Genomic DNA, 27,850 nt, shown 5'->3' with positions numbered 1-27,850 from the left:
ACATGATTGCTCAAGGCAGGTTTCACTTCCACCTTCCTACTACAAAGTGAAAAGCTAAATACTCCAATTCACTGCAGAGAGCATTAAAGTCACAGCTACAGCCAAGAAGTCTTTAGGTCAGTGAGACTGCACTGTTCAAACTGAGCATATTGAGATAATTTCTCATCAAAATAAACTGAAGAAGAATCCTTGACACGTTTGAACTTTCTAGGAAGATGCTACTGTCCCAGATGACTGCTAGCTGAATGGAAACTTCTCCAATGTCCCATTTCTCAAACTGGAATCTGCTAACTGAACACTACATCATTTTGACCAGATGTTTTTTGAAACCACTGATTTTTATCATCTCTAGCTCTCAGGTCAGAATCTTACTAAACTTTGAGAAAACTTTTAGAAAAATCTACATAAGATTCAAAATAACTACTTCTACTCAGACTGAAATGCACTTGGCCAAACCTGAGCACCAGATTTTGTTGCACAGATGCGGAGGTCAAAACATTATTTACAGCACCAACTGCATCTTGAGGTACAGGCAGCCTGGGAACTGAACAGAACACTGGCTCAGCCAGTGAATTTCTGTGTTGGGAATTATCAATTTTGTTACAAGCACAGAAGGCATTAGTAGGCTAGAAAAATTAATCTGAGTTACAAAGAGGAAAGATAAAGTTTAGCTGTTTGGACAGCTAAAACACCACAGTATTTTACCTACATAATTTTGAGTTTGTTCTGAAATACAAGAATAGGCAGTTTATTTTCTCTTTCCATATGACTAGCACCCCTGAAGTCACACACACTTTGCCAGATTGGGGGTGTTCAGCACAGTGGTAGTTACTGGTTTCTCCTGCATCCTCTTTCACCCTGTCACTATTGGAAAAAAATAAACAGAAGTAGGAACTCTGAAAACGTTGGATAACAAAACCTGAAGTTTCTCCCAGATCTTCTTGTCACCTTCTCCTATTTCAACAAACAATCTAGCAATTACTTTTTGAAGTGAGGCACTCCTGTGTATGTGTACAACAGCCACTTGACAGTGCTAAATTTAAAACAGAGATATGCTAATGTTACACAAATGTCTGCACTGACATTAATTCTGTCAAGAATAGAAGGTTTACAGTTCGGTAATCCTAGCAACCCATTTAAAAGTTCACCGAATTTCTATTTCAGTAAAAAAGTGTAGCTGTAACAAAACTTGGCATAATTACTAGTGTTCCTCTACATATCACTATGAGTGTGTCTAGTTAGTATCTTATACACAAAGCACAGTTGTCACTATGTGAAAACTCAAACCTTATAGAAGTAGCTAATGCAATCACATTGTTTAATACAACCAGCTTTTACCTCTGATTCAGCGTTAAAAAGCTGTCTCTCTCGCTTATCTAGATCTCTCAGGGTTTTCTGAAGCTGTCCTTCCAAAACATTATATTCTGCTACCTAAACAAAGGAGAGAAAAAGTATAAAATATTGATAGCTTTTATTTAGAAATTTCCATATAAAACAAACATCTAGCTCTTAAGAACTTGCAAAGTAGAGTACTTACTTCTAACTCATAGGCCACAGAAGGGCTTTTTGATCAGGCAAGTAAAATGCAATCAAACAGCTACCATATACAGCAAAACTAATCTAAGGAAATTTCCAACAAATATTCTATGATTAAAGGCTACTTTTAATTCTTTTGCACTGTTGTAGACTAGCTGCATGCACATCAGTAGCTGCAAAGGTTAATTACAGACCCTTTGATACATGTTACCAAATGCATTGTTAGATTTATAACAATTTAGACTTTCTGCAAATATAAGGGGGAATTTCCTTACCTTTTTCTTCACTAATGCCTCTCTCTCTCTGTCTCTTTTCTTCCATTCCTCTGCAAGTGCTTGCATATGGACCATTTCCTTCTTTTTAAGCTTTTAGAGAAAAAAAAAAAAAGAAAGAAAATCCCAAACCAGATCAAAATTGCTGAAAGTGCACCTTTAGAGAGTACTAGCAGACCTAAGTCTTGAAGCAAAAGTGTTTAGTATGCCGACTTGTATAGCTCAAGATATGATTGTGATAGTGAAAGACATCTTAAACTGAAGTACAAAATGCAAAGTAAATGCATGTTTGAGAAAAATATCCAAAGAACGACTAGATGTTCACTACCTTTTCAAAAGAAGTAAACAAGAACACATAGAACAACCTCAAGAGTAGACAGCAATGAGATATGCAACTAACAGAATACAAAATTAATATTTAACATCAATAGTTTGAATCTTGAATCTATTGTGCTTTATAAAGAGTAATGGAAAATTGTGAAGATGGTATTCTGCAGTTCAAGCCCAGCACTTTCTTCACTTACTTAAGAATTAACCTTCTTCCTTAAGTAAGAGCATGGAATTTGTGAATGGAGTAGTTTACATCTGAAGTTTTAATATTCTGTATAAGTAAAACTTATTTCTTACTTGAAATACTAAAATAAAATATAATTAAGGTTATTATCTGTACCAATTCTACTAAAACTTCTCTGGCAATCACATAATTTAGGTAATAAAAAAGAGAGCAAAAACCTGATTTTCAAAAATGTCCTCTTGCATTTCCTTCCACATTTCTAACTCCAGTGCTGCTTTGTATTCCAGAGTTTCTCGAGGTTCTGGATGGTCTTCTGGGGCACGGCAAAGCTGAGTGTGAGGGACATGCTGTTGCTGACCAGCACCTACATCCTGATATAATAAGAGTGGATTTTTCATTGGAACCTCAAGTTGTCAAAGACATGTTCAAAGGAAAAAGAAAAGATTTATATAAAATTTACTTGAGAAGAATCTGACACCATAACTTCTTGCACTTTGACAAGTCCGTAGTCTTCCAAGGTGATGGCGTAAGAAAGCTCTGCTATTCTGGTGCCTGACCTATAAATAGCATTAGAATGTTATTTTAATTAAAACTGCCTAAAGATACAGAAAAAGAACTGTAAGACAACACCCAAAACAGCAAAGTCGAAGTTGTTCTGTGCAAGCTCAGAATCTCTAAACAGTTGCCCATGTGAGAGCTCAAACATGCTCTCCTACATATATTGTTAGGTTAGGGCCCACTTTATGAATTAATGGCAAGCCTTCTGACTTAAACCTGCCATTGGAAACCTATTTAACTAACAAATTACTATAATCAATACATCCCTGCAATGAGGGAATAATCCAAAATTGTACCTACAGTCCTAAATCTTTCTAATGATGTAACTGTTCATATACAGGCCCTGCTGCTGACTTCAACTTAAAATACTCATGAAATTTCCTTAACTTTCCTTGTTTAGATTTTAACAGTAACCTTCTAGTTATCCACAATATAAGTAACTTAGCATATAATTTGTGGTAAAACATCCTTGGATTTCTATAAACACATTTCTGGAAGCTTCAGCATAGGGAACTGGCAACTTCAAATCACAAAGAGGTTAAAATATCTACCTGCCCTTGCACAGTGAAACAATACCTACATAACAGATATTTTAATAAATTAATGTGAAAGTAGTTGTGGTTTCTGCTTAAGAACAGTTTGTTTCCAACTGCCTCATCTTGAATGACAGTCAAATTGTAGGAAACAAAGCCAGTCCTTTGCACAGAAAGGTATTAAGAGAAGGAACAGAAAATCATGTAACTGGAAATGACCAAAAGTCTCATGTGAAAAGTACACTGAATTGTAGACCTTGGTCAAAACAAAATCTCTCATTTCAGTGATAATCACTCAGAAAGGCAAATTACACAATCACTTGTCACCTGGAAGCTGCAGAACATATCAAGTAACAAGATGCTGAAAGAATTAACCACAGCTGTAGTTTTCACAGAAATTCACTTTCAGCAAATATAGGTTAGATGACACTAAAATGCTTTTTACAAGGGTGCAGGCTTCTACACTATACTCCTATTTGCAAAGGAAAAAATCCAATAAATGCTTGTATTTCACTTAAAATAAATTGCTGCATTAAATTCTTACAACTTTCCATCGGTTACTGACTAAAAAAGAAAACAAGATTTGCATTAGTCGACCTCAGAAATCCAAGTAAATGATTCAACAAGTCTGTTGAACATACCAGTGTAAAAAGAAGGTTACACCAACAAGAGCAAGGATAAGAAGGGGTTAGCACAGGAAAACACAGACCTGATTATATTTTGAGAATGCCATCTAGTGGTTACGTTTTGTGCAAAACCAGTTTTCATTTAACTAACGGTAAAAGTATAAAGCTTAATGTATAGTGAGACCTTAAAGTAACTCTTCACAGAATCAGGCCATGCCAGCTTTCCCACAGAAGTTTAAGCAAAGCCAGAGTTAATTTCTTATTAAGTTGGGAGGAGAGGAGACACCCATTCACTAACATGAAATTTCCTGTGAGTTAAATATAAAATGCATTTTCTACAATCTGTTGCATTAGCTGTTTAAAACTGACCTCAGTCTTAATAGTGATGTTTATTTTTAAGGGCATAATCAAATTCCACCATTACAAAGAAAAAATGAGGGTCTAGACACTGATTGTAAACACTAATGATCTTCAACAAGGATGCAGGACAGAAGTAACTACCAATCAAAAAGAAAAATACACACACACACACATATATATATATATAAAACCCCAGCACTGCTCTATGTAAATGAACATTTGTCTTCAGACAGAGTATGAGCTAATACTGCTCCTTCTGATGTACACAAGCTGAAACCCCTGCTACTATCGTGAAACAGGAGACATCTCCATTCTCTGGGTGCATCTGTCCTCCTAACTTTCACCAAAGTCAGTTAGTTGTATCTAAAAGCATACTATGGACAAAAAATGTTAAATATATTATGGAATATCCACTTTTATATAATTAAGTAACTTACTTTTGGAAGTGCCTCAGAACCTTTTTTTCAATTGTTTATTTCTTAATCTGTCTGTGAAGTTTAACTTACCCAGGATCATGATTACATAAAGGTTTATTACAATGACTTTGATAGTCGTGTATACACTGCTCAATATGAAGAGGCAATTTAGCTTTTCGTCTCTTGGATGCCTATTCCCCCCTCTGCATACTGCAGTACTCTGCAGCCTGTTTACCTATTCAAAAAGCTAAGCAGGAAAAGCTGTTTTTCAGAGAAACACTAAACAAACAACTCTAGAAAACTTGCTACAGAGCTAAGTATTTTTTAAATAGTTTTACCCTTGTGCTGCAGTGAAACTGACTGTTTCATTACAAGTCTGACGCCAGCATTGTTCACCATTCCCACCCAAGAAGCGGGTCTTTTCTGAAGCCAAAACATTTGAAAGCTGAAGCCTTGCCATTCCTAGAAGTAAGTCTTTGGCTGTTTTATCCTTGTGCCACAATTCAACCAGCAGAGGCAATCTGAAACAAAGAAGTGATCTTTGTGTCAGGCACCAAAACGAAAGAGGAGGTATTCTTATTCGGAAGAACCTCCTGTTCTAGAAGTAACTTCTTAAATCAGTGATGGTTATAAAAGTCAAAAGATGAGTTGGTTTTATTGCCTTTCACTTAGAGGAATGAGACTGACTGACTTTGTATCTTCTCAATCACTTGGTTCAGATTATCATTCCTTTCTTCAACTGGGGACTAACAATGTTACAGTGAGTGATATACAGAATAGTGCTAACACAGCTTGATCATCTTAATTTATAAATACTTACAAAAGAATTTTAGCCATTGTCACTCAAAATACAGCACCCCTGGCGCTACTTTAAAAATACTGCTATTTTGATGATTTTTTTTACATCTTAATCATTTCTTGAAATCTGGTGGAACTACTAGGAGAACTGTTTTACAGCCCTCAACGCTGCAAACTCTTTTCCAGGTACCTGCTGTATTTTTAAAGATATCATATAAACATTGCATATTAAAAAGAAAAGATTTTCACATTTCAATAAGTACTTTGTCAAAAACGATGCTATCAAGCTTTACTTTTAAAATTTATGGCAATTGTACTTGTTTCTGTAAGCAACAATACCTAAGTATGCAAGAAAGAAAATCAAGAACTGTAGAATTTCTGACTTTAAATGATAATAGAGAAACTGGAAGAGTAAGCTATTTAGTATTTATTTGCATTAGTCCTTGAATTGTTTACTAAATTCTAGCACTGATAATCTTAATGTGACTGCATTTACAAGAAAAACTAGAAAAGTGTAATTAAGATTAAAAAATTGCAAATTACCACCTGAAGAATGTATCTTGAAGCTGATGAGGCATAGTTGCAAAGTCAAATGCACAATATGACTTTGGAAGAAAGACTTCCATGTTCTTTCTAACTTCTACAGGTGGACTTGTCATAATAGGTGCTGCACTGCCAAAAAATGGGTATGAGTACCTAATAAAAACAATAACAAAAATAATAATTCTATAAATAGATAACTTTTTTGTACCTCTGCAACAGGAAAACCAGTTTACATATCATTAAGTAAAGCACGACTTGCATCAAAGTTTGAGAAATTTATACTAGTACATTCAACAATAGAACTTAGCTCTCAAGTATTTACATTGTCATTTACTTCAGGAACAATCCAGCTTCTTTATATTGGCTGTTGCTTTGACAAAGGAAGTTTTAATAATCTGTTTGTTCACAACCAGATGAACTCATATTTTACTAGAACTCTGCAATTATTACATAAACTGAGCAGACAAACAGAAGAAAAATTTATACTCACATGTAGATTGTTCCTTGAGAACATCTGTAACTGTACTTAACATTCAGACTAGACTAACATGCAATAACTGATAACTAGGTATACATATACACAGTGTCAGAATCATTAGAAATTTCATTAGCTTTATCATTTCCACAGTTTAACAGACTGAAAGGCAAGTCAAATCATTTTACCAATATGACATAAAATGTGGCCTGAAACTACTCTACTAGCACATTTCAGTGTATGATAAACTGTAACAAAGGGAAGGTCATGAGCCTCTTAAACTTCATTTTGTTCAAACTGATGATGCCAGCTGTCAGCTAAGCTCCTAATAAAATCAAATGATGCTTCTATATATAAAAATTGCACTCTCCACCTTTCGTGAAGGGCTGTTGGAAGAGCTTGTTTAGACTGGAATAAAATAATGCTTCCAATCTACAGTGAAAACACAATTTTTTACCCTGCAACTTTTCTTAATGTCCATGTATCTGGATGTTTCTCCTCTTCAGCTTCCTTCCACGTTCATCACTGACTATAAAAATTCAAGCGCATAAAACAAAAAAACCCTATGTGTTGTTATTGTTCTGAAAAAAATTAACTATTCAAATGTTACATAAAATATTTTATGTGGCAAAATTCCATCTATTGTAGGTTGCTTTCAGCATACTATTTACTAATGTAGCCAATATGGAAAGACACTAATGATGCACGCTATAGTAGCCATATTTTAAAATATTCTAGCCCTACATCTCATCCACACCTTTTCAACCTAGTTCAGACAAAATCTAAACCCCATGATCCACCACCACAACTAGACTTCCCAGTGACTAGTTAAAACTGTATGAATCAAGCTCTGCCAGAAAAGAGGTAGAGCAAATGGAGAGGCAATTCCCCGGTCAGAAATACTCAGAAATTTGACTGAATCACCATTTAAAGATACATTTCATCACAAACAGCAAAAGCACCCTGATGGAAATGAGAATACAAATTGTAAAAACTATTATTAATCACTCACTTCAAATACACCATCAATAATTGCTATAATGAAAGTAGAATTTCTTTTTTTAAACCATCAAAATCATCCCTGTATTTACAATTCTCTCAGAAATGCATTTAACTACACTGATTCTTCATTAAAACTAGAATGGATTTCCTTTGGATTCATGCACAAACTAGTGATCTGTCTCTTACTAAAACACTGTAAAGAGTTCTTGGTGGAATGTGCAAAACTACAAAAAAAAAAACAAACAACAACCCACAAAAAAACAAACCAAAAAAAAAAAAAAAAAAACAAAATGGAAAAAAAAAAAAAAATCACTTCATTGATAAGGTGGAAATGTAGCCAGAAAGATTTACTACCAATTACAGCAAAAGGCAACAATCTTTAATGCTCAGTTTAGTGATAAGCCAGATGAACATTCTAAAGTATTTTGCTACTGAAAATCAGCTACATTTTAAAAGACATGAAGAAGCAGAGAGGCACTATGCCACCAGCAATCACTCAGATTATGAAGGCTTTGTATTTTCCAAGAATAACAAAAAAAATTGTACCTTAAAATGCAATTTATTGGAAAACCAACTTCCAGACCACGTATACTTCTTAAGTCTATTGAAAAGCAAAAATGGTGAGAGGCTGCTGGAATGACAATCTTCTGTGCTGACACAGGCTCAGAAGAACTGGACACACCCACAGGGTTAGGCTGAGATATTGCTACTGGACCACCAGCTGCGTTATCAGCTGAAAACACAAAAGAGAATTCATGAGCATTTTCTATAATTTGTTCTGCCCAAAATAACAAAATATATCAAAGAGTAGTGCCACATTTTAAATGCAAGTTAGAGCGGTTGCTTTCCTAAGAGATTTCTATTCCTTGTAAAATAAATTAATACTGTAAAAAATAACCACTCCTTCTGTAAGTTACTGCTTCCAAAAGAAAAAACACCAAAAACCCAATATGCTTTAAATCTTCTTACTAGGATTGTAATATTTTTCCTTTCTTTATTAATCTTTGAAGCTATGTAAGGTTTAACTCACCTGTAAAAGTTTACAACAAGATCAAAGAAATTAAATTCTTCAGAAAGGTGTAAGACCCCAGTTTATACTAATTTTTCATAGTCAACTTGAGGGCATGAATAGGAGAAGAAATACTTTTAGAATTTTAGTGCTTTTTAAAATGAATTAACTTCTTTAGGGGAATTACAAAGACAATCAGATTAACAGGTCAATTGTGCTGATGTAAGGCAGCATCACCCCTCAGCCCCAAGCTTTTAGTTTGGCCCCACATTTTAGTTTGAAGCAAACTAAAATGTGCAAAGCACATCTGCTTCTGGTCACAGAACCCATGTACTGTGGCATCCATTTTATAATTTAGAAAGCAGAAGCAACATTGAGTGCCTGCCCAATTGCATCCAGGCTTCTCATATCCTTATAATGAGACCCAATATTGCCTTCAGAGAGTAAAACATCAAACTACAAGTCTCACAGAGAGGTCTCCAAAAGGAATTCTTGAAAAATGTTCAAGACATTTTGTTTAAGACTTTAAGGGCTATTTAGGCTACCAAGCCCCTACAAAATGAAGGAATGAAAATATCAGATAAGAACGCGACGGCCTTTTGTACGTGCTACTTGTTCTGATACTGCCTTCATAATTATTTAAACCATTTTCACTTTTGTAATTTTTAAAGAAATATATCATTACTAGCATTGACTTTCTTCTTTCCTCCTTTATCCTAAGTGTTTTGCTTGCATTAATAGTAATATTACAGAAAAGAAAAATGCTGTAATGTTTCAACATCGGTTAGTTAACACAATGTATGAATGAAACTATTTTAAGTGATTCAGGTAGAATGTCAGTAGATTACTTGGTGTAAAGAATTAGCTGAATGGAATTTAAAGGTCATACAGCTTTTAAGTACATACAGCTTACTGTTAAAATCCATTTAAGTTGGTCATATAGTCAAATTTCATTTAATGTACTAAATTTAATAAATTTTGCCTTACTGGGATTTTGCAGATCTATCAGAGGTGACTTTGCTCTGCTCTGTGATTTCAAAGTTGGAAGCTCTTCAAAACACTGTTTGCTAACCTCTTGAGGGCAGCCAGCCACCAGTCCTGAAAGACAAATGTGAAATGACATGTTTTACGTCTTAGCAAAACAGAATTATAAAATTACTATTACTATTAATAAAAAAGCACAATCCTGGATTTCCTAACCAGAGATTCAAACCAGCTGCTGGGTTCACAATACTTTCTTTTTACATTCCATATAAAGGACTTAATCCTTGCTTAGATAAGATCAGTTAGGATTAAAAGAAAATTTGTCTGAATTAGCAGACAAATCCTGAGAGCCCATTCTAGGACACAGAATTTCCTCTACAGAACTGTCTTTAGGACAAAGCTCAAGAGACCAGCAATACAAATATCATCAGAAAAACAATAATTCCACTTTATTAATGAACCACCTCTTAAGAAGATTCCTGTTCAGTAACATTTAGCAAAACAACATTTTTGCGATTTATTTGGTTCTCATGGTATTTCTTATCTCTGTTCCTCTTCCACTTTTCCACTTCCAAGTTCTCAAATTAGAAACAAGTCTTCCTAGGGCTTGGGCTACCAAGTCCAAACAAAAGGATCATGTAAAAACAAACAAAACAACCCAGTTGCTTGGTTTTGTCCAGGAATCTGTACTATATGAACATTTGTCTTCACAAATTATAATCCACATAGTAAATTCCTTAGAAAACTCAAAAACCCCACATTATCCCTGCTTTTCTACTGAGTAAATTAACACTAGACAATTTCATCTCATTGAGCAAGTCAGTTTCTTCATAGGCATCACACTAAACCTTCTCATTCACAACTCCAGGAAATTCCAAAAACTTTTGTTATGATTTTTCAAGCTTATGACCACCCACCTCACTTGTAATCTATGCACCCCCAAATCTCCAGTCTGGCTCTTGCAAGTGTACTTAACAATAATCATGGTCAAATCACAACATTTATCCCCCTTCTGTTACTTGTTTATGCAAATGATTCTGACTTGCCTGAAATTTATTACCAGGAGTTAGTACTACTTCATGAATATACTAGAAAGGAGTAGTATATGATCCAAGACCACACTTAGCAACTGGGCAAAGAAATTATATACCACATACCCCTTTTCCTTGGTTTTGTGCCTTTTTCAAACTTAAGACTTTCCACTTCACTCTCTGTTGCTACATCTTCTTTTGAAGAACACTGGTCAGCTTGAGATGGGAGATTTTGGGATCTCTGTTGCTGGCTCTCTGTTTTTCCACTAACAGGTGAAAGAACTTTCTCCAGTGGCTGTTTGGGTTCAGTTGCAGCATTTAAGGGAATCAAAGGCTAAATGAAATTATAGTTTTCTTATTGACCATAGCTTGCATTGAAAAATTCTGTCTATGACATTTCATAGTATGAGATTATTCTTCTGACACAGAAAAATGCCAATGAAAGAGTTATTCATATAAAGCAATTAATTCTTTCAGGTTTTTTTTTTTGTTTTTTTTTTTTGTTTTTTTTTTTTTGTTTTTTTTTTTTGTTTTTTTTTTTTTGTTTTTTTTTTTTTGTTTAACACAAAACCCAGTCAAATATGATTAAGAAACACCAATAATTTAACATTAAACTGTGTCTAAACCAACAATGAACAGGTAGGACATACCTCCCTTTGAAGAACTACAGATACACCAACAGTAGGAGCCAGATCCAGAGGCAGTTGTGGCAGTTTCTGTTTAGCTCTATTTGGTGGAACAAGAACAAATGATCCTTCTATTGCCACAGGGTGTTGGTCAATCTCCATATTTCCTCTCTTCAGCAGTCCTGACAGGGGAACTTCAGTACTTCCAAGAGAGTGGTCCCCACAGCAAAGATGGATCTGCACACACACAAAGGTGTTAGAATGTAACTGGTATGTGTAATTTGCACTGGAACCATCTGTGCACCCTCCACTAAAGGTAGCATAAATAAAAGAAGTTATCATCCCTAGTGTAGTCCCTGCATGCTGAGAATAAGAACAGCTATGAAATGTCAGTTTTGAGCAGGTGGGATTTGTTCACTGATAGAGCAGCAGCAAATCACTGCACTGCTCTTCTGAGGACCTGTCATATCATTCCTTCTGTAGAAAAAATTCAGTACTCTGTGGCTTTTAAACACTGCACAGATCCTCGCCCTTCATGCATAGGCATATAAAATGAATGACTGCAAAGTAATGAAAAAGATTGCTTGGAGGCTTTGGGAATATATTTAGACACCACTTAACAGGCAAGGATTTTTGGAATTAACTGTGGTTTTAATTCCTGGTAAATATAATCATTTGAAAACTTGATTCAACTGTATATTCCTTACAGAGTTTAATATTTATACCTACCAGTAAAAGATTGATCTTAAAAAAAAAAACAAACAACACAAAGGTATTCTATTTTCCTCAAAGTTACTCTTTGAAACTCAAATACTAACTTGCTTTTTCCCAAAAAAGTGTCACTTCATTTTTGATTTAGCAGATCAGAATACTGTATTCCCATCCTTAATACTTATTGTACTTAACTGTTAATTTATTGTACTTGAACTGTTGTGCTGACAGGTGGGAGCTGCCAGTACACATAACTAGGTGCACATATATACGTACATACATATAAATACAGTCATACAATACATACATACACACACTCTAGTCTGGGAACTAGCACCTTTTACAACTAAAGTCTACATTTTTGGAAATATATGTTAAAATTAAGAATCAGAACACAGTGCTCTGATCCTGTATCCTAAGATTTAAGATGGTGAGTGAGAACTCAAAGGAAGAAAACTGCAAATCAAAATGTGGATCTGACCACAAAATAACTTTTGTTCAAAAAATTGTTCTTTACATATGATGCAAACATGCATAATTCCCCACATATGTATCATATATGTTTTAAGACTGTTTTAGACTAAGAATAAATCCCAAACACACCAGTGCACGTTGCTCCAAAAATACTTAAACTTGAGGCAAAAAAAAAAATTGAAACAATACAAGATTTGAACAAAAGCATTCTTAAACCACCCTGCATAAAAACCCTAGAATGGTCTGTATAAACTTAAAGAAAATAACTTTAAAAGGGTCCAGATCCACAAATTACTTTGTATAACTAATTCTGTCTTACTTACCAGCTACATTATCAGAAACCCTATACCATCCTCACTCAACAAAGCAGACTCTTGTTTTGTAATCTTGTAATTAGATTGAGACATGCACAGATTGCCATAAATACTCTAATACTACCTGATGTTTAGAATCATAGATTCACTTAGTTCAGAAAAGACCCTTAAGTCTACCAAGTCCAGCTGTTAACCTAACACTGCCAACTCATCACTGTCCTCCATTTAAAGGAAAGGCTAAAAAAGATAAGCAATATCCCATAACAGCCCAAAAACGTATATTTAGAAACAGCATTTGTCTACAGAGCAGGTAAAAAAGACAGACCTTCCTCATAATTCACACAAAGTGTGCTGAGGACAGTGATTTTAGAACTGAGGCAAGAGTGACCTGAGCAGCTGGTATGGGATTACCATAGGTAGCACAAAGCAGGACTCTGGGTTGCAGATGGTCTGATTGCAGCGCAGACCCCAAAGCTCAGAGCTCTTCAGAGAGCCACATTAGCTCTTTGGGAAGATCATATTTCAGCAACAGTTTTTATCATGGCATCCAAACCACCTTGCAGTAACAGCAACTAATTAAAAAGACAGCACTCCACCTAACTAGGAAACTTGCTGCTATGGTTTCCATCACATCAGCAAGATGATCAACTTATATTTGAGCCAAAATACTATAATACCACCTTAGTTTTGGAAACAGAAGTGCTTCACAGATATAACCTGAGACACACTCTACTTCTTTAGTTTTAATTATTTATTTTCATTCACATTTGAAATTAAACAGCTTACCTGCAATTTTGACTGTGCACAAAGATAAAGCTGAAGAACATCTACTGTACTACGTATTCGAACTGAAGCTCTTTCCGGCTCAAAGTTTGGATTAATTAAATCAGTGAAAGGTTCATTTGTGACATCATTTCCCAGTAACGAATAGTAGAAAAAAAACTCAGGTTGTCGATCAGGGAGCTTCATAGTACTAGGAACTAACTGAAAGATCAGAAGAGAATTATGTATCTCTTTCCTTGATGCAGAGTTACAGTAATTCTGAAGCACTAGTTTTGAAATCAGAACTTAAAGCCTGACCAGCTGACCTAAATCAAAGCTTGCACTCCACATATAACTTATTATATTAATACCCAAATTAAAAATGTTTTACTTTAAGTAAAAAAGAGCAAGACTTGTCAACACCAAAGGCTGTAACTGACATGTATTTACTAACATCAAGTACCTCACAAATACTCAGAAATAAGCTATGCCTTCATAAAATATGTCCAATTATTAAATAATGCAGAAATTAAACAGCTTACTGTTATCTAATCTAATGCAGTATCTAATCTAATGCAGATTAGATACTGTTATAAAATTTATGTGATTAAATAAAAGACTGAAACAGATGAACTTCATCCTGTAGGCAACTGTGAGTTCAATGCCTAAAGAGGCACAAGCCACAAGCATGATTGCTGTAAATTTTGCTTCTCAAGGTCCTACAATTCTGACATGGAAAACTATTTTCCCTGAAAAAAAGAAACATGACAAGACTGAGCAGAGTTTATCACACACCATGAGTTCTAGACCAATTAAAACAATGCTGTCAGTACAGCAAAAACACAGCAGCTAAGGTCTAAAGCTGAAACAACCATTAGCATGCCACTTCATCCAAGCTAGTAAGTCCTTCCCTCAGGCAATATATGAGCTCTGTCTTACATATTTGAAAAGCATTTTACCTTGTTTGAACTCCAGTGCATGGGCACCACACTGTAGACTGGTATTATCCACACACAAACTTCTTACACAATATTGCAGTAGAAAAGTATGCATTTCATAAGAATGCATCATTTGAAGTAAATACAGCTTTAATACTTCAAAAGAATTATATTTCATCTGCAGTCTGAGATATTAAGAATTTCATAAAGTTTTAAAATTAATATAAATTCACTTTGGGACAAGGCTATTTCTTGAAATAAGCTCAAAAAAACATTAAAATTAATTAGAAATGAGGAATGGGAAGGTGAAAATACTAACGTGGGATACTAACACTTAAAAACAACACATAGCAAGGAAACAGACCTGTTCCAACTGGGTGGCAAATGCAATGGTTACAGACAAAACAAAGTGATCCTTGCAATACTCTGCTGGTCCAATTTGATGATAGCCCTCTTCTTCATTCAAGACTGGCACAATAATTTTAGGGTCCAGTCCACGAAAAAGGGTTAGTACTAGGAGAGAAGAAATAAACATGAGTAACTAGTGGCCTTTGTAATTGCTTTGATACATTTTAAGCATTACACATGGCAATTACATGTGGAAAGAAAAATTACAAATAAAGATCTTGATGTCTGCTACCAAAGTTTTGCAAAACACGAAGAAGTCTCTAGGTATACTTCAAAACAGCTACAAAAAATTCTGAAATTAACTTTTGTTCACAACTGTTACATTGAACACTACGCTAAACAGAATTCTAGTTCCTATTTTTATTTTGTGTTACAATGAGAAAGATTACAGTGACTGGAAGTTTATTTCACTAGGCTAGAGTGTACCACGCCTTTTCTTTACTCTGCTCATTAAAGAAAATGCCGGACAGTAACTGCATATTGCAATTTATTGGAACAAGGATGCTGTGCCATTCCACAGATCTTTAGAATACTTCATTTAAAGATTTTTCGTCTCAAGTCCTCAGTGCATAAAACTTGTATTCTAGTTTGCTAGTTTTTGTTCTATAGTGCCATTAATTCAACACATTCAGCCCTCAGGTTACACAAAATAGAAATAATGACATAGCATTTTGTGAACAAAAAAGCTCTGTTTCAAATACTAGAAGTCTTAGACAACTTAAGTCAGTAAAGACAGAAAAGAGTGTATGAATACTAAATAGAAAAGTATCTGACCAGACTAGAACTGGGTAATACAGCTTTGTTATAGCCAGTACCTGGAACATTAGCTTTATAACTGTGAAAACCCAGAAGTTAGTTTTTCCCTGTCACATAAATATGATATTGACTAATTTTGACATGATGCAAAAAAGGAAAAAGCTGGCAAACTTGTTTGTAGCAATTATTCCACAGAAAACATGAAATGGGAAACAGTGCTGAGTAAAGGCAGGAAGATTTTTTTTTTTGCCAGTGTCATGAGGGATAGGAGAACTTGCAGGTACGAAGACCACATGGGAAGTGCAGACTAAGGAATCATTTAGAGTAGTTTTTTGCCTCCTTTACAGATGTTACAATATGGAAATTCCCTCTGTTTTGCTGTAATCCTGAAAGAATGGAGTAAGCTATCTTACACTGAAACTTAAATCCTGTCTTAACCAATCTTGAAATGCAGACAAGTCAGTGAATTCTGGGCCAGAAGCTTTTAAAACATTTATTGCCACTGACCACTCTACTTCTACAAAATTAAAGCCACAGATCATCAGCAGATAGATGATGGATTTAGAATTAGAGAAAACATACCTTCAGGGCAAGAACACAAGTATTGTAAGGTATGGAGGAGAAAATCCACTAGTTTTACCAAAAGGCTCATTTTTCAAAAGTTAAGTAGATAGGCATTTGGGTGAGAGAACAGGGCAAGATGGAAATATGTTTTTGTTTTGGGGCTCTTCAAATCAAGTTTCTAAAATCTTGGTTTTGTTTTTTTAACAGCTACTAACTTGCATTAAGAAGAAAACCAAAACACACAATGAAAAAGTGACTTGAAGGCATAGCATAGAAAGGCACCAAATGTTAACATTTGAGGTCCAATAGATTTTTGACACATTTCACTGATTTCCTTCAAGAAAAATAAACAAGAGAATCCAGAATTGGAATGAGTCCCAACAGTAAGCAGATGTTACTACAAAAAATCTTAACAATAGTACATAATTTAAGTACCTAAAGATTAGAAGAAGAACCGACCAAAAAAGAAGCAAGTCTACCCAGCAAATGAGACATTTTACTGCTTTACAGTTCCAAGCCCAAACTACTGAAACTTCACCTTCTATAAAGGTAAAGCTCCTTTCCTATTTCTTTTATAACTTTCCAAAGCACATAAATACAAGTTAAATACTCAAGGGAGTTAACTATGAGCCCCTGATTCTCATTTTAAATACCAGTTGGTTTGCAACTTGTCCACATAAAAGTCACACAATTATCACAGTAAAGAATCCTTGAAAAACTTACTATCACAAGGTACCTTAATCAGCTGCAAAGGGTTTGCACTGAAACTGCCGTGATATTAAAATTCTCTTGAGACTTAACAGATTTTCAACAAGTGATATGTCATCTGGCACAGGAAGATTTTTAATTCAAAGTGAGCGATGTCATGTTACTTACACTTGCCTTCTCTTGGGGGTGCCTCCTTTGCTTTAAAATCATCAACCAGTGCTTTTGAGTCCATCTCCAATGCAACACCAATTTGTATTTCAGGTTTAAACTTAGGGTACTTGTTACTAAGCAAAGGATACCATTTAGGTGCCTACAGAGTAAAAAACAAAAATAAGACCCCAAAGTGTTTAAATACAACAGAAAAAAATAGTATAATACTATTACAGGAAACTCAGTCTTAATCTAGCACTTCTACTTTATCATCTACAGAAATACACTTTGGTTTTTATTCCTAAAAATTTGGTCTATTTAGTACAGTATTGTACTAAAATATTCAATAGAATGGTTACTGGATGACTACCTGAATGTATTGGTTTTTTCGACTGACTTGTACAGTGACAAGGTTAGATAGAGAAATTTACCATAAATCTTTATTTAGAAAGCCTTCAAGTCCTTGAGTGCACAGTAAGTCATATGCATTGAAAATGCTCTAGAAGAATGATGCCAGAATAGGACAGCAGGCTCCTTGTATGACCCATATCAAAGTTATTTTGATCAAGCTTGATACAAGGGAGTTGGCTAATTAAATTTATATAAACAATTATATTGTGCTTACTCCATGTTGTATTAAAGAGCTAGAAACAATCACCTAACGCATCATCTTCCATGGAGGTCCACTATAAAAAAACAACTTAAGACTTGATTTCATGATGGAGACTCAATTCAATTGCTCCATATCTATTGCTTAGATAAAACTTTCCAGTTGATTAAATAATGAAATTGTGTAGATTAATTGGTTGCTAGTGATCCTATTATTCATTCAGAAGTATGCAAGATTAGTACCAACTGTATTTTTTCATTTGTGCATGTTCTCAGAATCAAGATGTCTCCCCTCTTAAGAAAAGCAACAAAATCCCCCATAAATGATCAGTTATACTCCAAAACGAGATCCAAAAGTTTAGCCTATGCTTTAATTCAAATTATATTATCTGTAACAGCATTGTTGTCAAAACAAAATTTTAAATCTTGATATCCCATAATGTACCTGTTTCTTTTCTGGGGCAGCCCTTAGATCCAGCACAATATAGCCTATATTCTCTTTAGCTGAAGATACCGGATCCAATGCAAAACATTGGAGTTTGATAGGTGTACGCTGCAGTCTGAAAAAGTAACTCAGTTGAATATTAAATATAAAATGTATACCTGCAATTAGTTCTCAAAGATAGTTCATAAGTATCCAGCAAGCGAATGATACAAAACTCATTCCATAACTAGTTTCATTAGGTCAGAAACTGAACTTATATTGAACATACAAAAGTCATCAGTAAGTGAGAGAATGAACGAGTGGTTTAATTCTTGAAGAAGAGTGCATTGGAGCCTCAGTCTCAAGTGCTATTAAAAAGACATTAGCAACAAATAAACACTTCACTCACATAAAAGAAAAAAGTACAGAGCCTCACACAAAATTTGAATTTCACTTGGAGGGGCATCTTAAAAACAGGACTTGTGGACAAGATTTTTGGGTAAAGCACCTGACTACTGCAAGGCACGTATAAGACATCTAGCACATGGCAAATGTAGGCATCTTTCTCTGTCAAATAAAAATTATACAGCTTTTTTAAACTTCTTTGATGATATCGTCATAACATTACAACCTGTAAGTTGTAAGATTTATGAAATGAAATAACAGTTATGAAAATACTCAATTTCTCAGCTTATCTCTTTGAAATTTTCAAAAACTATTTACACAGGCTTTTCAGACTTGAAATTAAGTTAATTTTGTGCCACAGTTTACATAAGAAAGCTTGACTGCAATGTTTGAATTACAGAATCATTAGTTTGCTCTAAGAGCCTGTGGGGTGTTTTTTAGTAGTGTGAAAATATACCCTTTAGAATTTTTAAACATCACTTAACCTTGCCACACATTACCTTTTTTTGTACATTAGTACATTTTTCCATAACAATATTGTAGATAAAATAAATTTTCTAAAGAACAATTCAGATTACAGTAAACCAAAAATTGCATTTCACCAACTGTAAAGACAGGAAAGTTAAATTTTATCTGCATATTAGACTTCACTTTTTAACATTACCTGTGCTGATGAAGTGCTTTCCTATCAAGTTCCCAGGCCAATTCTGTAGCAAATTCTGGCTGATCAGTATGCTCCACAGGGTCAGTAGCCAACTGTTCACCATCTAACTTGGCTTCAACTATAAGCATGTGCTTGGGTCGTTTTGGGAAACAGCGCCCTGTAAAAGAGTGGCATTGCATGTGCCATCACTAACAGAGATGCAAGAGCTCAGATTGATGCCATAAATCAGTTACGTGAAATTAATTTCCCATGTCACCTTCCCTGCTCTGATCTTGAAAGAAAAAGTTTGCACTATACAGAAAAATGAAAGAATGTAACATGAAACTGACTATTTGTGAAGAAACAGGAAACTAAGTAACAAAGCAAAGTAGCAAGCAATTAGAATTATTTGAGAAATCTATGATTGGCAATAGGTAAGGGAGTAGGCATGAGAAAGAGAGTGAATGTTTTACTTCAAGTGAAAAGGTTATGAACTGTCTGACATCCAAACAGAAAAACATGATCTTGTAAAAGTATTGAATGGTGTTTCTCCTGCCACTTGCTGAAAAAAAAAAAAAATTACTGCCAGACTAGGAGAGTGCCAAAAACTCTATAGGATTGGTCCTGGGCTCAGGATCATCCGGTATTCTGATTTGAGATGACAAAAAGAAGTAAAACATTACTCATATCACAGTGTGGGGAGACGTTACTACAAGCATATCAGACGACAGCATCTTATTTGTAAGCTCTTTTGGCAAACTACATAAATGGACAGAGAAATAATAGGATTTACTTGACAAAAGGAAAGCATTCAGCCAAAACAAACCAAACCCCCAAACCAATCTCCAAGACAGCCCAAAAGAGAAAAAGACATCCTAACAAATAACTCACTCACGAACACACACTCTAATTAGACTACAGAAACTATAACTGTGAAAATGCAAGATGACCAACTGGATATACGTTTGAGTCAACACTTAAGGCTGATTGCTACGAAGGGATAAAAATACTAGAATAATACTTTTTAAAAAACAAAACCAAAACCAAACCAACAAAACCCAGATCCTCGGGGAACGACTGTTACTTTTCTCATTCACTTAATACATTGCGTAAATACCTCCAAAACCTAGCAGAGGGTAGCCAACCCTGGCCTTAAGATACGTACGTCCAAAGCTTTATTAATAACATCGGTTTACTCAACGCTGCTCAGCTTGCCTCGCTCACCTCGGAGGGAAAGCCAGCCCTCATCTTCCCCTCGGGACAGAGGGGACGCGCAGCAACCGGGAGGCCACGACCCTCCCGCCTACCTTCCAGCACGGAGACGACGATCAGCAGCCGATCGGCGGCTCTGGAGACCATCTCCCCGCTCCGCCCGGGCGCTGCCGGGGCCGGGAAGCGCGGCCACTCCCGAGGCGGAGCGGAGAGAGCCGGGAGCGCTCGGGCCCGCCTTACCGCCACCCGCCGCCCTTTTGCCGCCGCGGAGCCTTTAAACACCAACCGCCGCCGCTTCCGCCCGGCAACGCCGGCCCCGCCGCTTCCGCCGCCGGCCCCGCCCCGCCCCGCCATTCCGGGGACCCGGCACCGCCCCGACACCGCCCCGATACCGCCCCGGCACCGCCCCGGCACCGCCTCGCACCGCCGGTCCTGGGTCCCGACACCGCCCCGGAGCCACCACTCCCGGGCCCCGGCACCGCCCCCGCACTGACCTATGGCCTGAGGGTGAGCGGCATTGCCGTGGCGCGGAACCGTAGTCAAAAATCTCACAAATAAAGGTATAAAATGTTTTTTTCACAAGCACTCTGCATTGGCAGTGGAGGAATGCTAGCTGCTTCAAAGACGTGCTTTCTATTAAAGTGGGGAAGTTTCTTTTTTTTCGCCCGCCACTGTGATGAGCGTAAGAGCTGGAGAATTTGAATCCAGTCGTAGTGAAATGCAGCTTTGTCCTCAGGTAATTTTTTAGAGTATTGTCTTCCATACGAACTAATTATCAGGTAAGCAACAATATCACAAAAGTGTGTCGCTGCATCTGGCATCCCAAGTTAAATGTCTTGACCATGAGGCAAAACGCCCCATTTTTAAGTTTATAGTATTTTTTTAGTAGATGGCCTAGCAAACTCTTTGTGTACTAAAACTCCTTGAGTTTTAGTAACACATGTATTCTGTAAAGTTGTTGAGTAATGATTTGCAAATATCAAGAGAGGGAGAACCTGTTTTCCATCTGCAAGAATTTTATTCTGGTTCTGAAACACTTCTCAAAAAGACACTGTTATATCTGAGTTCAATCTGCCCAAGTTCAATTTTGGCTGCTCCTTTCTGTTGTGTCATCTTCAAGTGTCTAACACTGCACATGACACAGCAACTCTCCATCTCTACAGACTGAGTTCTTACATTTTTATCGCTGTCACCTTCTGCAAGCCAGGCTGTGGGTACTTTTTATTCATACTTTTTACACAAAACCTGGAGGCAGACCTCTGAAAAGTGGGTGATTTTGGCCACTGAGGGAACGTGATCCCAGACAATAACAAAAAGATACAGTTTACTTGTACAGCTTTTTTATTTGAAAATTAATTTCTCTTGGTGTGATTCATGAAAATAATATTCTTGTGAACCACTGTTGAATAAACAGTCAGTTCTTGTAATTGTAAGTGGATTTGCTTTTTGCCTATTTAGCAAGTTGGACTGGTTCAGCAGAGGGTCAGAAAAATGCCAGAGCCAGCACAAAAGACTGAGAGCATGTGACTAACAATGCTGGTTTATGGGTATTTATGTCTCCACATGGCAAAGCATCTCTCCTTTTGGTAACAGCAAGCCTTTCAATCAGGTCACCTAACTTATGGAACTTTATCCTTTGACATTCTCTCCTGGCTCTAACTTGACTTTTATTTTCATGTCACAGCTATTAACTCTGCCAAGAGCCTCCTCACTATAAACGTTTCAGTAAAGACTTCTTTTTTTAATAAAATAAAAGGAGGAGATAGAGAGAAAAAAGACATTAAAAAGACAATGGGACCTTCTTGGTATTATCATCCATGTTTACTTTGCAGTACACCAAGTCTTTCTCTATTCATCCAAGAACCACCAAAGATTGTTTTCTTATTATCCTATCATAGTCTTGCTAACTTGTATCTCACCTTGTGCATTTGCCTGCTGAGGTGTCAGATGCAGGATGTGCCTCTGTGAGAACACTGGCAGTGAGCACACCTGTGGGACCTGTGCCACCTCTGCTTAGTGACAGAACAGGAACACCTCTGCTTAGTGACAGAACTGTGGGAGGAGGTGAGTACATTCAGCAGCATCAGAGAGTCTGAGTGAGAGACAGACGGCTTGCAATACCCCCTACCTTCCCAGAGGCAAATCTGTCAGGCTGACAGGGTGCATGATACAGGGTATTCCCTATCTGATCTTTAATCTGCAGAACATCATGACTTAAGAGATCGGGGAGAAATGGTGACAATTTCCTGCCTCGCACAGTGGAGCATCCCCTCCATTCCTATCCCACCCTCCCAGGTGCCCTGGTATATAACAGCTACAAGGCTCTTCAAGTGCAGCTGAACAGCAACAAGAAGGATTGTTCATCTAGGTCAGAGATGTCACTGAGGTTAAGTCAGCTTAAGTCACTCCCCGTGTCAAGACTGCTCCCATACAGAAAAAGAGAAAAGACATGTCATTGTCATAGGAGACTTTCTTCTGAGAGGAACAAAAAACCCAATATGCACACTGGAACCAGTTCTTAAAGAAAGTCTGCTGCCCCTCAAAGCCTGTGTTAAAGACATTAGGAGGAAATTTTCTACTCTGGTACAGTCCTCAGATTAATAACTATTAATACTTTTTCAAGCAAGCAGCGATGAAATTGCAATAAGAAGTCTAAGGGCAATCAAAAAGGGAATTCAGCATCTTGAGACTAACTGGTTAAGGGATCAGGAGCACATGTAAAATTCTCATCTATTGTTCCAGTTGCAGGGAATGATGAAGGAAAGAAAGAAGAATCAAATCAAGAGAATAACAGATCAGTATCTGAATCTAAGACTGATCAGACTGGTCCCTGGCAGAATTTTGTGGGTTTTGATCATCATGGTGCTCTCAGGCTTATTTCTAGTGAGCCTGTTTTTATCCCCTTTCCTCTTCAAATCTAGTTTAAAACTACTTTAATGAGGCCTGCTAACTCCTGAGTGAAGATCCTTTTCTCACTTTAAGACCCCATTTGTCAGCAGCAGGCCTGATGATCAAAAATATTCAAGGGTTGTATGCAAGTGGACATGTAGCAGATTTCAGTTGGCCCTGTACTAATTTGTGCAGAAGGGATGGGTTTTGAAGTGTTAGAAACCATGGAAGCACCTGAGAACAGTCACATAGGAATTAGGTTTTCTACCCCTAAAAAGGTGGCAGGATTGATAGCCCAACTAAAATGGATCTACACCAACACAAAATATTGTGAAGCCCAAAAACTACAGTGTAAGCAATCATGGAGAAATGGTGGGATAACTTGCACTTCTGGAATGCTGCAACAGGTGGCTATAAACTATTCAGAATCAGCAGAGAAAGAGAGCCCTCTTTGGGAAGTGGAGGGGTTAGGGAGTGTTTTGACTATCATCTAGAGCTTAGTGATGAAAGAATAAAACATGCTTTATTGAAATTTGTTTTGCTCTTTTCTAATTGCATTTATTGACTTCAAACTAAGGAAAACTCCGAACTAAGGAAAACTCCCAAAAGTAGGAACAACTTACTGACTTTTACACTTCAATAATTGTACCAGACTTGGAAAAGGATCTAAATGAAACAATATAAAGAAAATGCTGGTGTTAAAAAAATTTTGTATATTACTTCTATTCAGCCCACTTCTTTCTAATAATTTGTGAGAAGTTTTAATCTATCTGAAATTATATATATTTAAAAACCCCCAAGATACTACTGTAAAAACACCACATGTCATAAAAAAGCCCGTTTCAACTACAGTCAGTTTCTATTACATTATACTAATGTGTTTGTCCATTTTCTTTGATCTTTTAATTATTCTTCAACAAATTAATGTTATTAGGCTTCTCTTTTAGCAACAGAATTAGAACTGTAGCACTTAAAGTATACATTTGTAAATCTGTACTCAAATTTCTGTGAACAGGATAGAGACTGTCCAGTATCTTTTGCTTTATTACTATCTTCACCTACCCCACATGTCTAAGGAAACAACATAATTAACTTCAGGTGAATGCATATTTTAAGTTAGCTCATAAAATCAAATCAAGTAGTGAATGCTAGGTACAATACTTAAGTTCGCATTGGTTACAAATTTTTTTTCATATAGACAATGGTTAAACTAATTATTGATTAAATAATTTATGAGTGCAATTATTAAATGCTTTAATCAACACTTTTTATGTTTATCTCCTTGTTTAGAGCCTATTAGGTTTTAACAGTTCTTAATTAGTAAATTATTTTTCTTGGCATTGTTATTTTTTTCAATCACAGGTTCACTTCCCATGGACATGACATGTCAATTTTTTCTCCATGTCTTTTCTCCATGTAAAATACCTCATTTTACAATGTTATTTATTCTGCCTTCTTTACTTCATTCTCTTAAATAAAAAAAATTAAAATATGTTTGTATTGACATTGAAAGATTTTTACTTGCTGCATTTCTCATTGGTTTAGGATCATTTATTTAGTTATTATTTAAGCTGTCTTGGAACTTCTTTTACACTTGAGGATTGTTCATGCAGAAAGAATAATAAACAGCTCTACCCCTTTGCAGAGGGGATTTAAATTGCATGTAAGTGGAATATGTATTCTAAAAATAGTCTTCTTATGGTAGTTTGGTTACACTTTGGAATACTTTGGACATATCCTTAAGTGTTCCATTGTTTCTTATTGTAAAATAGCCTCAGTATGAGCACACTTTATATGAAGTTTGAATATGAGAGACAAATTTTAAATACTGTCTTTAAGGCAAAATTTAGAACTCGAATCACTGATCCACAGTGTATGACCTGGAGGAGAAAAAAACATTTACAGAAAGGATATTTGAATTGCAGAAGAAGGGAAGCTGAAGGCTCTTTTCAAAGATTAGATTAGAAAAGTAGTAAGTTTTATTCTTCTGAAAATGGGAGAAAAAAGAGTGAAATATATTTCTTCAGAAAAGTGATAAAATATTTCTTCTCCACTGACAGCTGTATATGTGTAAATGGTGTAAATGTAACTGGACAGTTTATTGTGATAAGTCTGTTCACATGAGCTGTACTCATGAATATCACGTGTCATGAATATCAATGAAAATTAGAAAAACTGTTTTACTTGCTTCGTGTGGCAAGGTTTTTGCAGTGGGGGTTACAGGGTGGTGTCAATGAGAAACTGCCCCCACGTCAATAAAGCCAATGCCAGGCATCTCCAAGCTGCACCCACTGCTGGCCAAGGCTGAGCCCATGAGGAATGGTAACAGCACCTCTGGGATAACAGTTAGGAAGGGAAAAGAAATGGCTGTGAAACAGAAGCCAGGAGGAGTGAAAATGTGTGAGAGCAACGGCCCTGCAGACAGCATGGTCAGTGGAGAGGGAGATGGAGGAGGCATTGCTGCAGGTGCTGGGGCTCAGATTCCCCTGCAGCCTGCAGTGCAGGTCTTGGAGGACCATGGGGTAGCAGGGATCCCCCTACAGCCTGTGGAGCACCCCATGTCAGAGCAGGTGGAAGTGCCTGAAGGAGGCTGTGACCCTGTGGGAAGCCCCTATGTGTGATCAACTGACCAGAGCCCCCATGGGCTACAGCCCCCATTTACTATCCCCCTGTGCTGCTGTGGGCAGGAGGCAGAGAAGATCAAGTGCCTGAGAAAAGGGAGGGGATGGGGGAAAGTGTTTTAGTATTATTTTGCTATTATTTCTCATTCTCACTTTGATTTAACTGGCAATAAATTAATTTTTTCTTCAAGTTGAATCTGTTTTGTCTCTGTCAATAACTGGTGAGTGATCTCTCCGTGTCCTTATCTCTACCCATGAGCTTTTTGTTATATTATATCACTGCTCCCTAGCTGAGGAGGGGAGTGATAGAGCAGTGGGCACTTGGCAGTGGATGCCACAATCAACCCACCACAACTGTTAGAAGAATTGGATCTGTAAAGGAAACAGACAATTACATTCAAGAAAAATTAAGAGAAAGTATCCTGTGAATATTTCCATACTAGGGACAAAACACTGGCTTTGTTCTTTTCTCAAGCCTAGGACTATCTAGAACTTTACGATGAAAGAAAGAGCATCCTGAAAAATTTTGGAATATATTCTGCATCTCTCTTAAGCACTCCTATGGTGTTACACTTCTAGAACTGTTCATGTAGCTTACCAGATTGTTCCTGTTAAATTTTCAAACCATTTCAGTAAAAGTAGTATGTCAGATCCTGTGTGAAATTGTTGGTGATCAAAATTTCTAAGACTGAAAATGGCTAATGGCTTTGAAATCTAAAAATGCCCTCAATGGTTATGATGGGTCTTTGGTCTCATGGTCTCCTACTGTTTAGCTGCTCACTACTCACCTAATAAATATTGCTAATACTGAAGAATAAAGCATTACCAAACCCTAATTATTTGTAAGGAAGAAAACTTTCAGTCAGCATTTGAGGGGAAAAAAAGATTCTGTAAAGGCGAGAATATTTCATGGGCTCCATTTTTCACTTCTAGTATTCTTAGACAGTTCTTTACAGTTTTCAAAGTTTATTGTACTTAGTGAGAGGTAGAATGTATTAAAGATTACTCTCTGACTGATATTTAAATATTTTTAGCAAATGGCATCTCCTTATGATAACATTGAAGGCAATCTCCTATGTTATCAATTTCCCTTTATTACTCTTAAATTCCCAGAAAACTCATTGCATCTTGAAAGAGCTAGTAAGTTAAACAACAAGTTAAACTAAGCATCTGACTCAGAACCCACGTGAGTTAATGAGAAGGGATGTTATCCTTTTCTTTGAAGGGATAACTTCTGTGGATTTTAGATCTTGTCCCAAGTGACTACAAACATACTCCTACATCTCTGCAAGCAGGAAGTTTATCCATGCAGTTCAGGCTGTATTTGAACAGCAAACATAGTGGATTTTTGTCATTTAACTAAAATCTTGGCTTGCAAAACCTGGCAGATCAGTGAAAAACTGAGAACCTTGATCTCCCAAATCTTAGTTATCTATGCATTAGGCCTTGGTGGTCTTAATGTAAATCAAGACATTCTCTTTCTTTCTTGAAGAGAACATTTATGAAGCTGAATGTGCTGTATAATATAAAAGTGGAGAAATCAAGGACAAAAACACCAAAATACATCTGTAGTTTGTGGTAAGTGGCAGCAAAGGTGCTAAAACGAGATATTGTTAGAGTATTTTAGGGATAATTAGATTTAAATAAATTGTCTTAATAATACTTCATTACATCATGCCCAGTTTAGGCAGTATTATTGATTGCAAAAAAACCTAATAAATAAATTCACAATACACACGCCATTTTTGATTTTTGCTCTCTAATGCATAAAGTGATGCTGAACCATACTGCATAAGGCTACTGCTAAATACATGTTTAAAGTGAAAAATAAAATCCAGGTAAAGGGATTAGATGAAATGCCTGGTCTAAACCAACAGAATGTTTCTGTAGGCATAATAAAATTTAATCAAAGTTTGCAATCTCTGCCTGTGTGTACAGAGATGCTGACTCACTTATGTTTTGTGTGACGTCTCTTTTAT

At 36.3% G+C, this 27,850-nt stretch overlaps 1 protein-coding gene across 5 annotated transcripts in view; it reads right to left on the bottom strand.

The window, feature by feature from the left end:
• The window catches only part of CEP120 (centrosomal protein 120), a 37,572-nt gene extending 16,903 nt beyond the window's left edge, over positions 1 to 20,669 (bottom strand). Inside the window, exons 1-16 of one of the 5 annotated variants that reach the window (XM_054652251.2) lie at positions 20,457 to 20,669; positions 19,171 to 19,327; positions 18,123 to 18,237; positions 17,087 to 17,228; positions 14,847 to 14,995; positions 13,569 to 13,766; positions 11,308 to 11,520; positions 10,784 to 10,991; positions 9,630 to 9,740; positions 8,180 to 8,366; positions 6,160 to 6,309; positions 5,154 to 5,336; positions 2,783 to 2,879; positions 2,541 to 2,693; positions 1,812 to 1,901; positions 1,339 to 1,431 (exon numbers count right to left, since the gene is read on the bottom strand). In XM_054652251.2, the coding sequence (XP_054508226.2) occupies positions 1,339 to 1,431; positions 1,812 to 1,901; positions 2,541 to 2,693; positions 2,783 to 2,879; positions 5,154 to 5,336; positions 6,160 to 6,309; positions 8,180 to 8,366; positions 9,630 to 9,740; positions 10,784 to 10,991; positions 11,308 to 11,520; positions 13,569 to 13,766; positions 14,847 to 14,995; positions 17,087 to 17,228; positions 18,123 to 18,237; positions 19,171 to 19,327; positions 20,457 to 20,508 (2,298 nt within the window). In that variant the 5' untranslated portion in view covers positions 20,509 to 20,669. Of the gene's footprint in view, positions 1 to 1,338; positions 1,432 to 1,811; positions 1,902 to 2,540; positions 2,694 to 2,782; positions 2,880 to 5,153; positions 5,337 to 6,159; positions 6,310 to 8,179; positions 8,367 to 9,629; positions 9,741 to 10,783; positions 10,992 to 11,307; positions 11,521 to 13,568; positions 13,767 to 14,846; positions 14,996 to 17,086; positions 17,229 to 18,122; positions 18,238 to 19,170; positions 19,328 to 20,373 lie in introns of all 5 variants that reach the window. The other 4 variants (XM_077171475.1, XM_054652252.2, XM_077171474.1 and 1 more) reach the window with 4 other exon arrangements.
• Positions 20,670 to 27,850: the final 7,181 nt, after the last annotated feature.

The sequence above is a fragment of the Agelaius phoeniceus genome, chromosome Z (genome assembly GCF_051311805.1).
Source record: "Agelaius phoeniceus isolate bAgePho1 chromosome Z, bAgePho1.hap1, whole genome shotgun sequence".
Taxonomy (NCBI): Eukaryota; Metazoa; Chordata; class Aves; order Passeriformes; family Icteridae; genus Agelaius; species Agelaius phoeniceus.
The sequence above is the reverse complement of the archived record's forward strand: the minus strand, read 5'-3'. Positions and strand labels throughout refer to the sequence as shown.